At 43.4% G+C, this 15,182-nt stretch overlaps 1 protein-coding gene across 7 annotated transcripts in view; it reads left to right on the top strand.

The window, feature by feature from the left end:
* Nucleotides 1-15,182, top strand: part of tanc1b (tetratricopeptide repeat, ankyrin repeat and coiled-coil containing 1b) — an 86,370-nt gene that overhangs the window by 69,452 nt on the left and 1,736 nt on the right. For 5 of the 7 annotated variants that reach the window (XM_084022776.1, XM_084022772.1, XM_084022774.1 and 2 more), the window contains 14 exons: nucleotides 826-1,433; nucleotides 3,070-3,178; nucleotides 3,403-3,525; nucleotides 5,279-5,515; nucleotides 5,674-5,859; nucleotides 6,582-6,660; nucleotides 11,118-11,251; nucleotides 11,424-11,547; nucleotides 11,651-11,826; nucleotides 11,995-12,127; nucleotides 12,850-12,879; nucleotides 12,996-13,087; nucleotides 13,563-13,709; nucleotides 15,049-15,149. In XM_084022776.1, the coding sequence (XP_083878902.1) occupies nucleotides 826-1,433; nucleotides 3,070-3,178; nucleotides 3,403-3,525; nucleotides 5,279-5,515; nucleotides 5,674-5,859; nucleotides 6,582-6,660; nucleotides 11,118-11,251; nucleotides 11,424-11,547; nucleotides 11,651-11,826; nucleotides 11,995-12,127; nucleotides 12,850-12,879; nucleotides 12,996-13,087; nucleotides 13,563-13,709; nucleotides 15,049-15,149 (2,279 nt within the window). The remainder of the gene's footprint in view (nucleotides 1-825; nucleotides 1,434-3,069; nucleotides 3,179-3,402; nucleotides 3,526-5,278; nucleotides 5,516-5,673; nucleotides 5,860-6,581; nucleotides 6,661-11,117; nucleotides 11,252-11,423; nucleotides 11,548-11,650; nucleotides 11,827-11,994; nucleotides 12,128-12,849; nucleotides 12,880-12,995; nucleotides 13,088-13,562; nucleotides 13,710-15,048; nucleotides 15,150-15,182) is intronic. The other 2 variants (XM_084022775.1, XM_084022773.1) reach the window with 1 other exon arrangement.

Genomic DNA, 15,182 nt, shown 5'->3' with positions numbered 1-15,182 from the left:
GAAGGGAATTTGTGTCACAACCTCTTAACTCGCCAGCCAGTTTCACATGTCACAATGTCCACGTACGTAGGAGATGGACAAAGAACGAATCATACAGCCTTGGAAAAGCTTCATAATACGCCCTCTTCAATGGAACCAGAAATATTACACAGGTTTCAATCGCAGCATTCTGGTCATGAAAGTGTCAGTTTTCTTTTTCACGTTGAGCTAACAAATCCGATGTCACCGAGGGGGAAGGGTCTCAGGATATTGGCCTCCGCTTGCTAGACTAATATCGGACTTATCTGTGAGGTGTTGCTGGCGATCCACTCACCTCGCGAATTGAAATCAGTGCTTTTCTGACACTCTGTGCATGTGTGGATACACTTGTTTGCGTTTGCTGTAACCTGATGCAGAAGAGAGAAGTGTTATCTTCACCGAGGCAATGTTTCTTTAGCCTCAGACGGGCATAGGATTGGAGGATTAAGGTGCATTGATTTCTCCAACCCCCAGGACATAGATTGAAGTGTGAGCTCTAGCTCAGACTACTGTTAGAAGTGTCACTGTTGCCCACCAACCAGCCATCCATCCCCTGCATCTTAATACTCAATTTTTTCAGTCCTGTTTTTCTCATATAGCAAAAAAAAGATTGTCTGCTTTGGCCTGATAGCAAAGCATGTTTGCTCCGCTCCTGACTGCAATTTTTATTGCAGACGGGAACTAGAAAACTACTAATATCATTATTTGGTTACTGAGATTGAATTGGTACATTTTCTCATTAATATAAGCTTAATTAGAAAAAGACCATATGTGTCACTGACTGTCTTGACCTTGTCTCTTCCGTAGGAGATCACAAGCCTTTTGCCTTTCTCCAAAATCTCCCTGGATGACTTTTCCGACAACGGAGAGATAAGCAACGACCTAAATGCGTACATCCAATACCGCGTCAACGGCAGCAAAGACATCATGAACAACATTAACCTGAACGGCAAGGCCGACCCCGTCACAGTGGGGAAGCTCAGTGGCCACCTGATCTCCCGCAGCCAGGGCTCCTACCTGTATCTCAAGCTCACCCTGGATCTGTTCGAGAGAGGCCACCTGGTGATCAAGAGCGCCAGCTACAAAGTCGTGCCCGTCTCGCTGGCCGAGCTCTACCAGCTGCAGTGCAACATGAAGTTCATGACCAATTCGGCCTTCGAGCGCTCGCTGCCCATCCTCAACGTGGCGCTTGCCTCGCTGCACCCCATGACCGACGACCAGCTGTTCCAGGCCATCAACGCCGTCTTCGTCCAGGGGGAGCTGCCATGGGAGGACTTCCAGCAGCGCATAGAGTTGCTCTCATGCTTCCTCATCAAGCGGCGGGACAAGACGCGCATGTTTTGCCACCCCTCTTTCAGAGAGTGGCTGGTGTGGAGAGCTGATGGAGAGAGCACAGACTTCCTCTGCGACCCCAGGTCAGTCCTCTTTGGAATTTCGAAGCACATGCAGTAACTCAGCAGCTCTCCTTTTAGGAATGTGGTTTACTATTACGGGCGTGCATCTGGAAAATATTCTCGCAACACATCACAATTGGACCCCGCACAATCTGTAGGGAAATGCAAATCAAGCCACCGTGGTACTTGTATAGCAAGAGTCAAATTAATTAAATTTTGGAGGCTTTTTATCACAATACGCTTTCAGTAGTGTTGTCTTGACTTGAAATTCAGCCCTTTGATTACAAATGATATGCACAGCACGTAGCACCCTTGTTTGAGAAATAATCATGTTGTTTGTCCTTGGGAGTTTTTACTTGTGGTTCTGAATGCGTTATCAATAGTGTGTGAACCGGGGGCCACCACTTTGCATGAAAGAGCAAGTAAACATTCCGATCAATAAGTGCAGCACAATTCATATCGTAGTCTGGGAGGAAATTGACTTTGAGATGTTCCAGGTAATTATTGTAATCATAACAAGCCACTGTCTATAATGGAGTCACTATGATGACTTTTATAATAAAGTTTCCAGCCATCAACAATTCACACAGAGGCTGCTGGCAAACAGATTCATGTAGCTGTTTCCTTTTACAAAAGCCAATGAGTAATATGGCTTCTTTAGTCCAGAGATCTGGCTGTAGCATTATAGTGGGTGCTGCCCTAATTTGAAATAGCTGTATGTCAGAAATATGTGGTATTCATTTGGTGAAAGTCATATATTAGCGTATATTCCTGCCAATGTGAAGCTTTGAATCGGCCCCCCAGGAAATGACTATAAAAAACAAAGTTGAAACTATGAATATGCTTTATTAATATGGAAAAACATAGCCTACACATTTCACACACTGTATGCAGTCGTGTGAATCTACTCCGTATTCCACTTGAGTTTCCAGAAGAGATTTGAATGTGCAGAAAATACTCATTGTTCCCCGTGAGACAGGCTTATCTGCTTTAGCAAAGCTACGCAATTGTAACCCCTCACCCATATTAGAGCCCTCAGTCATTCACACGTAATGAATCGGATGATGTCACTTTGGCGTACTTGTTTCCCTCCCTGACGCACGTCAGTATCACCTCCGTTCATGCAGCGGTGTCTCTAAATGGACCAGAGCTGAGCGTCACGTTGTGGTCATTCACAGCCGTCCAACTCTGTCATTAACGAAACAAAGGCTGGGAGTTTGGCACAGGGAAATGCACATGCAAACAAAAGCTTGCTGCGCAGCCTCTCTGTTGATGCCAGGGCACAAAAAGGGAGACTTTTAAACGGATCAAAGCGATCTGCAATCATGCATGTCCTTTTAATGAAGTTCTGTATTAATTAATGGCAGAGTGCCTGAGTGAAGGCGGAAAGGAGAACCTGGGAGATTTACACTCTCCCCAATCCTCCATCCGTCTTGCTTTTATACCTTAAAAGTTCCCCATGACAACACCAAGGTGCTCTTCATGACCAATATCACTAAGATCAACACCTCGTGGTCAGTAGATTTACATAAAGCAAAATAAAATCCATCCAAAGTTTTTCAAAAGTATTTATTTTATTTTTTTTCCTAGCTGTCATTCCGTTCGTCACCTATTCTCCTTTATAGCTGAGTGTCCTCTCTGTTGTTTCCTCATGCAGGACTGGTCATGCTCTCATGGCTTTCATGCTTTCCCGCCAAGAGGGGAAACTGAATCGTCAGCAGACCATGGAGTTGGGACACCACATCCTCAAAGCACACATCTTCAAGGTAGTCCTAAGGAAGCTATACGTGCCACAATAATCTCCTATTGAAATTCATCCCTGCGAGGAAATTCTCGGTGTTCCCTGTTTATTTATTTATGTATGGTGTGAGCATAGCTCACCAGAGGATAAGCTGTGGGATGTGAGGAGAAACACTTGTTTGGCTGAGGTTAATAACTTTATGTATGTGTGTTCATATATGCACGTGTGTGTGTGTGTGTGTTTGTACAGGGCCTGAGTAAGAAAACAGGTGTGTCATCCAGTGTGCTGCAGGCTTTGTGGATCAGCTGCAGTGCCGACGGTCTTTCTGCAGCCTTGGCCTCCCTGAGGAACCTCTACACGCCCAACGTCAAGGTAAAGACGTTCTCCAGCTCCTATGTGTCAGTTAGATCTGAAATAACCAAAGGCTGATTTTTATCAATTAGCTGATCAAAGAAAATGTCTTTAAAAATGATAATTTTGAAATTCTCTAATCTATACCGCTGTCAATAGAATCATCTTTCCATTTTTTGATCGGTGGTCAGACACAAAAGGCTATTTAACTGGAATCTGGTAGCTTATCACGGACATTCTTATTATTTTAGACTTTGATTTACAATATTAGTCTTAATAATTGTCAAAAAGTCCTAAATGATTTCCCCTAAAACTCGCAAATGGCACACAAATAAACTGACAGTTAGTATCCAAAGTATTATTAGTGACAACCAAAGTCCCCAAATGTCGTCCTTGAATGCTTGCAATTCCACGGATGGCAATTAAGTTGTGAATTATTAATATTCCTTACACATACTTTTGGGGATGAGTGTGAGCTCGGAACAGATTAACTTTTGAAACCCCCGTAAAAGCAGTACAAGGATCCTCATCAGCCTGATTCATCTCGTCTCTTACCATTAGCTCGATCCATGGCCGTCTGTTGTCCCAAAGGCCAAAAGCTAATTGCATTAACCAGCACATTAAGTGTGAATTAATACACAAATAATTAAAGTCAGACTGAGTTACATAATTTAAATAGATTGTAAGAATATACAGATGTTCTTCTCAAAGCATTGGCTCTTTGCTTTGAGAACCAGGATGAAGAAAGTAGGATTCTTTAAAGTTAAAGGGACATTGCAAGATGGGGGACAGAAAGTCATTTAAGGATAAACCTTTTTATGCCATAAATATAAACTATGGTATTTAAATGACTGTATTATTCAGTTACTCTCCGGTCGTTATTAGATAGTCTGTTAAGGATTTGTTACTTCTGGATCCCCTTCCTGTTTTGTTTCAGGGGGAGAAAAGCATCGGCCTTTCTTAGATTATGTCACGATGATGTATTCTGGCTCGAAGCTAAATTATCCCAAATGTTTTCTCAGTGTTCCAGTGGTGTTCCATCACGCGTTGTCATCCTCAGTGTCTACAGTATTTGTGAGATATTGTGTGTGAGTGTAACATCGCTCAAAGAGAACGACCTTCTCCCGTCCTCTGGGAACAACAGAGAATCGCTGATAATTCATTCCACATAGGATCCAAGAAAAGCACACAATTTAATTTCCTGTTGTCAGATACTCATTTGGCTCTGTGGTGATGTTTGACTAAGCATTTATTATTGATTTTCTCATCGCGAGAATAGCACACTTAATAATTGCGTTCAGTAGAATGTGACCACTTCAGTCGCTGTCTGACCTTTGCTTGGAGAAAAATTGCTGAAGCTTAAGAAATAAAAATTTTTGAACTTAAATGAGCTACAAGGGAAAATCAAATGTATCTTCACATTTTAAGAGGAAATGTGCGTTCATCATGATTCACATCAGCCTTCAAAATAATATTCCACATATGTTTGTTTACACTTTATCTAGAATCTTTTCATCCAGTAAAATAAACTGACGTATATTTTTTATAACCTCATTCATAGCATGGCAGCATGATGTCAGTCTTTTGTTTCCTCATTTTTGAAATTACATTAATCTCCAATGTTTTATTGTCTTTTACATAAACGGGTTTATAAATGCAATAAAACAATTATTTTCAGATGATTCAAGTAGACAGATGGTACCGCTTAGGTAACATTGTTCCAACAACAGCTGTCTGCGTTTGCATTAAAGTTTCGTATTTGTTTTCCAATCAGGTGAGCCGGCTGCTGATGCTCGGCGGGGCAAACGTGAATTACCGCACAGAGGTCCTGAACAACGCGCCGGTACTCTGCGTCCAGTGCCACCTTGGTCACCAGGAAATAGCCTCCCTGCTGCTGGAGTTCGGGGCCAGCGTAGACGTGGTGTCTGAAAATGGCATGAGCCCCCTCTGCTTCTCGGCGGCTGCAGGACACTTGGGAATAGTCATGCTGCTCTGCGAGAAGGGAGGCAAGGTGAGAAGCCCACGTTTTGTTTTTTGGTTGAACCTGCAATGATAATACGGTGACTGCCTTTCAGCTAAAGTCGTGGCTATCTGCACAGACATGACTCAAAGCAATTTTTAAACATATAAAATAAACCAAAACACATAAACATGTTGCATTCCCAACAGGTTGATCATGTTGATAAGAGTGGCCAGTGTGCGCTGGTCCATGCTGCTCTCCGAGGACACCCAGAGATTATCCAGTACCTGCTGGAGCTGGAATGGAGCGCTGAGGGGCAGCAGCAGGACTGCGCTCTGAAGAACAAAGCTCTGCAGCAGGCTTTGATAGCGGCCTCCAGCATGGGACACACACAGGTCTGACTCACACACATGAGCCTATGTTACTTTACAGCCGAGCCTCACCAGCCCTCCGTCACATAACAATTAACGTCCCTGAGAGAAGGATAAAGAAATGTTCCTTGCTACAAAAAAGAAATGTATTTGAAAGACCCACACATATAAAATATCATATTTTCAAAAATGGACTCCACGTATAAAACTAAATATTTTATCCTTTACAAAAGGCCAACAACCTTCAACAAAAAAATGTTTGAGAGAGCAGAGGGAGCTGTAGATACAGTCTGAGCACATCTCGTTCTCACTGATGATGACTTAAGGTTTGAGGTGTTATTCAGCGTGTGTGCGTGTCTGAAGGCAGGATTCAGGCAGAGCTGCCCAGGTGTGATGTAGGCTTACGGTTTATTTTGGCTTCCTCATTAGTTGGAATGGGATCCTGAGGCCCAGCTCAGAATAACAGAACTGGGCCAAGCTAAGCTGTCAACCCACATGCTGATGGAGACCCCTTTTAAAGTCAAAGTATTAATCAGATTGGACTCTTATTACCGGTATAACCTCACACTGGTTCAGGGACGTTCTCTAGTCCGCTGTGATTCATTTATGAGAATTCTGTCATGCAGCGGTCTCCCATTTGTTGCTATTCTTTTACAAAATGACCGTGTTTTATAGCCTATTGAAGGTTTGTTCGATATCTTGTGCTGAAACAGTATGCCATTAATCTAAGCTTCTTCTTTTGGCAGGTTGTGAGAGGCTTGCTGGCGTTGAATAATGACCACGTTGTGCAAATTGATAGCCATGACACTCTGTGGGGAGAGACAGGTATGTTTTCATCCATCTTTTGGCATTATGTGGCTCCTCTGTATCCTCACCTGCTGTTTTAGCATTCCGAGCCCCGCTGCTGCGGTTTGCATGCTGCAGCGGAGGGTCTTGTGTCTCTCTTCTACGCAGTCGTGCTCTCTGTTTGATATAGAGGTCGCTCATCCCAAATGCCGGTGCATTTTTTATGGTCGTTCCGAGACTTCCTGTGCCGTACTTTCTGGTAAAAGCATTATGGTTTTCGGCTCATGTGGGTTTCTGCTCAGATTTTGGTCAACACAGCATTTCCTCTGAACAATGATTTTCCAACATGCCGCTACGACATCCGCCTTATGTTTAGATACTGCCGACAATTTGGACATTTTGAAGTTACTCCACCATCTGTTGTATACATTGCTGGCCATGTTTTTCGACACACCGGGGATATCGCTGTAGAATTACATATTGATACAATCCATTTGGATTTCGCTGCCGATATTAGCAGAGCCTTTTTTCGGAGAGAGTTTGGGGCGACTGGGAAGCTTGTGCTTCTGACTGATCAAGGTTGAGTGATGACAGAACGTAGGAGACGGTTCATCAGGAGTAAATGTTGTGGACAGTGGATGTTGTTGATGGCCTTCCCGAAGCCATTTAAGATCAACAGAAGTAATGGTGGAAGAAGCAGTATACAGTCTGAAAGCAGGAAGTAGCTGTCAGGTGTAAAGCTGGACAAAGTGGTGGACTGCAGTGTTCAGAAATCTCTGGAAGAGTGCAGACATGATTTTTTAATTTGCATGTGCTTTGTTTTCTTGTTCCCAGTTTAAGTACTAAACAAATATAATATATGATAAAGGTTTCAGACACATGCAGTGTTAAGCTGCAGCATTTCTTGTGGATGTTTTGAGATATTGGACACATTTGAAATTCTCTCATCTTCAACTTGAGCGTTTTTTCTTTAAGACTTGAGTGATGCCGAGCTATAAATGTTCATATCGCAGCCCTTCTTGTTTGACAAGTGTTTGAAGCTTCTTTTTGTTTGTGCACAATCATACTAGAAAGATTTTTCTTTTGAAGGAACATTTTTATTAATAGTCCCTTTATGTTTGTCTCAGTTATGAGCCAGCAGGATTTAGCACTAAAAGTTTGGTGCTGCAGGAATGTAGGTCAGCCTATTAGTGGAGAGTCTGACCACAGTGTGGTTAACTGGTGCTAAATGACTGCAGGACTTCAGACCTTATTACGGCCCGGGGACAAAGAGTCCCTCTGAAGTATCCCTTTGTGGAACCGCTGCTCTGTTTCTACGGATACGACTGGAATCCGTGTTCTTCTGCTATCGAATAAGAAAACAAATTTGTAGATTTGAGTCGTATTACAAAAACCTGGTATGTAACCTGAACATGACTATTGCTGTGAATAATAGTAATCATACTCACATCGGAGCCACCCATAGCTGCTGCAGGTATAAATTATTACTCAGCTCTATTTACAACGTGGATGTTGAATCACAGCCAGCGTCCTACTAAAGTAATGAAGTATTAGTTCACAGGTAGCAACAGAAAGCTGCTGAGCTTAGTTCAGGCACCACTGACCTGAAACAAAGTGACTCTGAAAACACTTGGCACGACTGCATATTCAAATATCTGTCCTCCCACCTGGCACTCATTTAAAACAAGATCCAGCCTCATCTACATTCAGGGAAAACAGGTAAGTGACCGTAATGTTTATTTTTTGTACACAGAGTCGTGCCTCGGGGGGGATGAGCTGTATTTTCTGCAGACATAAAATGAATATTTAGTGGTGTATTTACAGGTAGAGATGCAGCAGCGTTGTTGAGTTCACTACAGACAGTAAAATGTCTCTGCTCATGTTGGCTGGATTCAAACAACAGAAATGATCAGGACTGAGCAGCAATATATCATGTTATTTACTCAAATCCCCTTTCCCAGCATTCGGTGTGCAGATTTAATAATCCAACCTCGTAGCGTAGTAGTCTGTGATCCGATGCAGAGGAGGCCAAACACTGACAAAGTCCCCGCAATATCCCCTTTAAAGGTGGCCAACAATCCTCCGATAACAACCTGTCTCCGTGAAGATGCATTTCATATTTGAAAGTCAATGGAATATTACATCTCTATGCAAATAGACCCACTGTCTCCTGTGTTTGTGTAGAGCCAGATTGAATTGCACATCTGGTCAAGGTCCCGTCTCTTTAAAACCCCCTCTTATGATGCAAATCTCTTCCCCATTATGCAAAGAAAGGTAATTTAACTGCCCCGAATTATTCTCACGGAGGTGAACACACGGCGGTGGGATTCAAGCCAAAGAGAAACGGGTTCTTTTGTTGCTGGAGAGCAACCTTCTGTAAATCATGGGTCATTTTGTGATACATCGTGTTGCTTCCATCCCCCATGTATAGACCACCCTCTGTCATTTTGATTAGTATCTTTAAAATGTATAACATCCTTTGACAAAAGAGGTACCCAGTGGGTATTAGCCAGTGTATATTATTCTTGCCAGTTGTTGTCATGATAATAATCTAGTTAAACTTTGTATGTTCATGCTAACCACGCTTTCTCTGGAGTGGTAACAAGCTGCTGGAGAATGGCTTAAATACGGGGGGGAGGGTCCTGAATATAAGCAGAATAAAATGCGCTCGAGGTGCTTTTTTCTTCCTCTATAAAGGCTCTGCTGTTATTTTCTTTCAAATGTACAAAGAGCGCAAGTGTTCGTCGTGTAATAAGAGCGCAGCGTGAGCTAACCCCGCCAGCTATGTGTGGGTTTGCTCAGGTGCCTGGAGAAAAGATGCTCTCCTTTCAGGCGTGTGGTGACAAACACCTGCGATTTTTACTGTGAGCGTTAAAAACAACACTGTGTTTACTGATGAGAAGATATTTTTTCTACAGTATCGATTTTTTTAAGCGTTTTGTAGTAAATGTCACGTGTTTCTTGCCTTTGCTGTGGAGCACTCAAATGGAAATGAAAACTATTCGGGATAATAGAATTTAAATTGTGAGCACAGACGTGGAGGCGAAGTATGGCTGTGTGCTCATAAATGCATTTCTTATTTATAAGTTGCTTGTTACCTTTTGCAATTGACATTTTGTCCATTCTCAAATCATCATCACTAAACTATTTAAACTCAAACTGATTGGAGAATTCCCAACTGTGGTTCTTCTTCCATCAGTGTTGTGTAAAAAGGCTCCAGGTTGTTTAATTTATCTGCAAAGTTTAAATGAATGCCGGGTCACAACCTCTTCATTGTTTGATGTGTCGTGTGATTCTACAGCTTAGAAGTGAAGGACATTATTATGTGTTTACTTTGTAAAGCCATCTATCAGAAGGCGGTCCAAGGTCTCCTGTAAAGCTGCAGCTTTCAATGGAATCTCATCAGGATTACATCATATATTGAGACACACAATCATGTTATCTAAATTGAGAGTAACAAGCAATTTCACAAAATCAACTTATTTTGTAGTATTTCATTCACACAAGAGTATATAAGACGATGGTAATTTCTTATAGATTATTTATTGAATTACCAGGAAACTTTCTATATCATGTTATATATCGTTATGGAGATATATCAGAAACCATATCATCCAGCCTTCCCTCTAAGAATAAAATAAAGTGTCACAACCAGACAATCAACAAAGTGCACAGCTGTGGAGAGTTTGTTCAGTGTAACCCAGGTGCTGTTTAGCTGCTCAGTCATTGTTTGTGTGCGAGGATATCCACATTTTGGGCAGATGGAGGGCGGGGTTGTTTGGCTCTGATGACTGTTCATCCAGATGGATGATGTCAGTCAGATACGCAGTCTCAGCAGCACCTTAAATCTCTCCGAGGTGAAGACGAGAGCAGAGCTGTGCCGATTCTAGCGGCGGATCCTCGCTCCGTTTTGACGCCGCTCTCTCTCATTTAAGAGCGGCCCATCTGCTGCCGATAAACTGTACGCTTCCTCACAAGAATGCACGGTGTATACGAGCACAAATTACGATGACTTTCTATCTGTTTTGTGAGAAATGAATTAGACGTCGTTAATTCCGGTTAATCGCGTTGTGAGAAAGACGCAACATATAAACAAGAACGGGTGTTCAACACAATTGTTTGACTTTGTTGTCTAATGTTTGTCTGTTGATGCATAAAATGACTGGGTTCTCATCTCTCCATGCACGGCCTGGGAGCTTGAGGCGTGATTTTAATGAGTTTAATAAGCATAACATAATTGTCTGTTTTTAAACTCACTTAGCACTGAACATTAGCCCGCTTTTCTCTGCTTGTCTTTGAAGAACGGAGGGATCGCAAACGCTATTTATTTCTGAGCCTCTTCCTCTCTGTACTGTACATGTAGTGTTGAAAAGTGGGATGGTTCAAATCCCACTCTCTCACCACTGTATCCTTACCTTAACCCGTTCCTCCGTACAGATCTAAATAAAGGATTTAGGCCTACATCAGTTCTGACACCTCCTTCGTCCTCTCTTTAGCCTTGACGGCAGCAGCAGGGCGGGGGAAGATGGAGGTGTGCAGCTTCCTGTTGGAGCGGGGGACGGTTGTGCAGCAGGTCAACCGGCGGGGGGTGTCTCCTCTATTCTGCGCCGTCCGACAGGGACACTGGCAGGTGAGACACGCTGAGTGGTGGTTTTCTTCCTCTAAACCAGTGGTGTTTTTGGTTGTACAGTCGGTTTGTATGCCCTCCCCTCAGAGCCACCTCTGATCGGATTGTTTTGCTCTCTGATAAATCTCGTCTGAGCTCCTTGCACCTGTTGGGTCTCTGACTGTCTGTCTCCTAGATCGCAGAGCTGCTGTTGCAGCATGGTGCCGATATCAACGTCAGCGACAAGCAGGGCAGGACCCTGCTCATGGTGGCTGCCTGCGAGGGTCACCTGAGCACCGTGGAGTTTCTGCTTTCTAAAGGTGAGCTACGACATCAGCATCCACAGGGCAACCGCCGTTAACGATCACCAATAAATGACGAGGCGGTGAAGTATTTAATCAGCAGAGTGCGTTCCTTTCAAAGGTGCATCGTTGACTTCGATGGACAAGGAGGGACTGACGCCCCTGAGCTGGGCATGTTTAAAAGGACATAAGAACGTAGTACAGTTTTTGGTAGAGAAAGGTGCGGTGATCGACCACACGGATAAAAATGGACGAACTCCACTGGACCTCGCTGCCTTCTATGGAGACGCAGAGATTGTAAGTAAAAATGTATTTAAACAAAAAAAAAAGCCCACACACCACCATCCTTCATTGAGCATTAACTGAGAGCGTCCCTGGGCCATTATTGAACACACGCTGGTCCGCGTTAGGCCAGCTCATGACTGTCAACACTGTGAGGTTTTAACTGCCGGCGGTCTCCTGTAGGTCCAGTATCTGGTGGAGAGAGGAGCGGTGATAGAGCACGTGGACTACAGTGGGATGAGGCCGCTGGACCGAGCCATAGGTTGTCGGAACACGTCGGTGGTGGTGACTCTGCTGAAGAAAGGGGCCAAGCTGGGTAAGCACTCTAGACCAGCTCTCCCTGGTCCGCTTAGTCCGTTCACGTCTCAAAAACACGGAGACGCTCAGTGTTTTTGTTTTGCCTCAATGTTGAGTGTTGCTCAGTATCTCATGGTACTAAGAATAAGATCGTGGAATGTTGTGGAAAAACCCTGTTTCCATTCCTGCATTTCACTTACTGTTCAGCTTGTGTGTGTATGCTCATTTTTACTGGTGTGTGTGTGTGTGTGTGTGTGTGTGTGTGTGTGTGTGTGTGTGTGTGTGTGTGTGTGTGTGTGTGTGTGTGTGTGTGTGTGTGTGTGTGTGTGTGTGTGTGTGTGTGTGTGTGTGTGTGTGTGTGTGTGTGTGTGTGTGTCATTCCTCTTCTCCCTCGTGTGCTGCTTGGCTAATTTAAGAATGTGACTTATCACCTAAATGACATTCATAGAGCTATCTGGGTCCGCGGCTTATCTCCAGTGCACTCTGCTGTCTCAGAGAATAAAAAAGTAATGGGCAGGGCCCATAAATTTCCTTTCAGCACAGTTTAACACTCTGCATGCATTTACTGCCGAAAACACAAGGCCATTTCAAGTTGAGTGACGCGTAATTGCATATTGTGGCAATACACTTTGTAACACCTTTTCCTTTTCACAACAAATGACTGCTCTCGCTGTTGCATGACCTCTTCTCCCTTCACTCTCTCCCTCCTAACTCTTTCTTAACCGCCTTCAATAAACTAAGGCTACAGAACGTCACCTTACGATCGATCAGGTACAATCTTTAGGTAACTTTACCTTGTACCAATTTCCAGAGAATACAGTGAGCATTTGCTGGCGCCTGTAACAACAATGTAACTGGTCTCTCCTTTCCCCTCCCACACCCAACAGGGAACGCCGCTTGGGCCATGGCTACTTCCAAGCCTGACATCCTGATCATCCTCCTCCAGAAGCTGATGGAGGAGGGGAACCTACTTTATAAGGTAACGCGCAACATGCGAGAAAACCACTTACAAACCGTAAAGAGCACTCTCCTGTCTTAATGAAATGCTTCACGATCCTGAATTGCCCCGCTTTACTAAACGACCCAAATATAGCCTGAGCTATTATCAGATGATGTCATGGCTTCTTGGCAAAAAAACAACAGAAAAAACCCCTGAACAATATCATTTAGAAGAGATTACCAGCCTTTTCTAGGTCTCGGTTAAATGCAGAAAATGAATCAATGTGTATGTTCCGCACCACTTACCAAAGGAGCCGTGATCGATGCCTGACATTTAACAGATTGAGCTGGGTGTGTGTGTGTGTGTGTGACTGATGAGGAGGGATGGTTGAGCTGGAGAACAGCTACTGCAGGAGTATCTGGTGAATAATTCTGCCCTGCTTCTCTCCCCCACACTCTTCCTTCTGGTTCTGTCCTCTTGCTCACTGTATGTTTGCCCTCCATGTGTCCTCCAGAAAGGGAAGATGAAGGAGGCCGCCCAGAGGTACCAGTACGCCCTGAGGAAGTTTCCTAGAGAAGGCTTTGGCGATGACCTGAAGGCATTTAAAGACCTGAGGGTCTCTCTGTACCTTAATCTCTCCCGCTGTCGCAGGAAAACCAATGTAAGCCTCTCAAGAGACACACTCCCTTTTTCTTCTTTGTTCCTCTACAAGAGATGTATTTTTAGGGCGATCCTGATTTGACTTTAAATACAAAGCATCAGTGTTTTATTGTCAGCGAGTAATGAATATCATTAAGTGAATATTTAGTAAAGAAAGAAGTGAAGGATCAAATCAAATATATAAACAAGGGTGGAACCATGTATCAACAGGGGGGTAGCATGTTTTCCTCCTTGATTTTATAATAGGTGAGGCTATATCCATTTCTTTTTTGCATTTTAATTGTGCTAAATAAATCAAATCAACTTAATTATCAGTCCTTGGAATTAGAGCTAGAAAGGAGGCGATGTCTGTCATCAATTCAAACGATTCAGCAATGTGTTGAATGGTGGAGAACCATCCTTGAAGCAGTGATAAAACCTGCCTGTCCAAACATTGTGTTTAGGTATACCTGGTGGTAGAAGAGACTGGCGTCCTTATAAGCACAGCTAGAAAGACTCTGCCTAAGAAACCACTGGCAGACACTTTTAATGACTTGTTTCCAAAAGGAGAAACAAAAGAACATCCTCACATTAAGAAAAGTACCTGTTTCCCTTTTAAACTTCCAACAATAGTCACATTTTTATAAAACACCAAGTTAAACTGGGATATAAGTGATACCTGGGGATGATTTTGTAACTTCTTCCATGATCTGCTTCTGGGCAAATAGATCTTGTTTCCTGAGAAGTATCTCCGACTGTTTTGAAATGTTTTAAACAAAAATAAATCTGTCTCCAGCACATAAAATAGTTTGAGCATGTGCAGGCAGGGAAGGCTTGTTAGTGTTCAGATGGTAGCAGGGAGGAGATGGGGAGAAAGCCACAAGCCCACTGGGCAGTGGACTCCAATCTCCTCAAATCTTCTTGTGAAACAATTTCTGCATGTGCCGGCCTGTCTACTCACTCAGCCGAACGGTTTCCTGCTTTAACAGATTGGTGAATTAAATGACTGTGTGTTGTCATTTTGTCACTGAATTTTGGATCATTTTTTTTCTGCTGGAAAACTCTTGATGAAAGTTTGTTTACATAGTTATAAATCTAGCAGGAAGACGTTTGTTTTGCGAGATGATGACGTGACATCGTCCGTTTCTACAGTAACAGTGCCCGGGGGGCCTGCCAGGTATTTTATCACCTCACACAGGGAGCATAACTGAGAGAGATGTACCATAACTGCGTTTTACCAAAGCTATAAATAAGACATGGATAAGATGTGTGAGCTGTATATTTTAAAATGTTTATCTCTGTGATGGAAATACGTGTGCTTGCATATCAACTGGTTGACTAATTAATTGCTCTTTCTGCAGGATTTTGGGATGGCTGAGGAGTTTGCAACAAAAGCACTGGAGCTGAAACCCAAATCCTACGAGGCCTACTACGCCCGCGCCAGAGCTAAGAGGAGCAGCAGGTAAACTACCACACACGGCTCCAGCACGGCTCC

The sequence above is a fragment of the Eutrigla gurnardus genome (genome assembly GCF_963514095.1).
Source record: "Eutrigla gurnardus genome assembly, chromosome: 12".
Lineage (NCBI taxonomy): Eukaryota > Metazoa > Chordata > Actinopteri > Perciformes > Triglidae > Eutrigla > Eutrigla gurnardus.
This window is presented reverse-complemented; position numbering and strand designations above follow the sequence as displayed.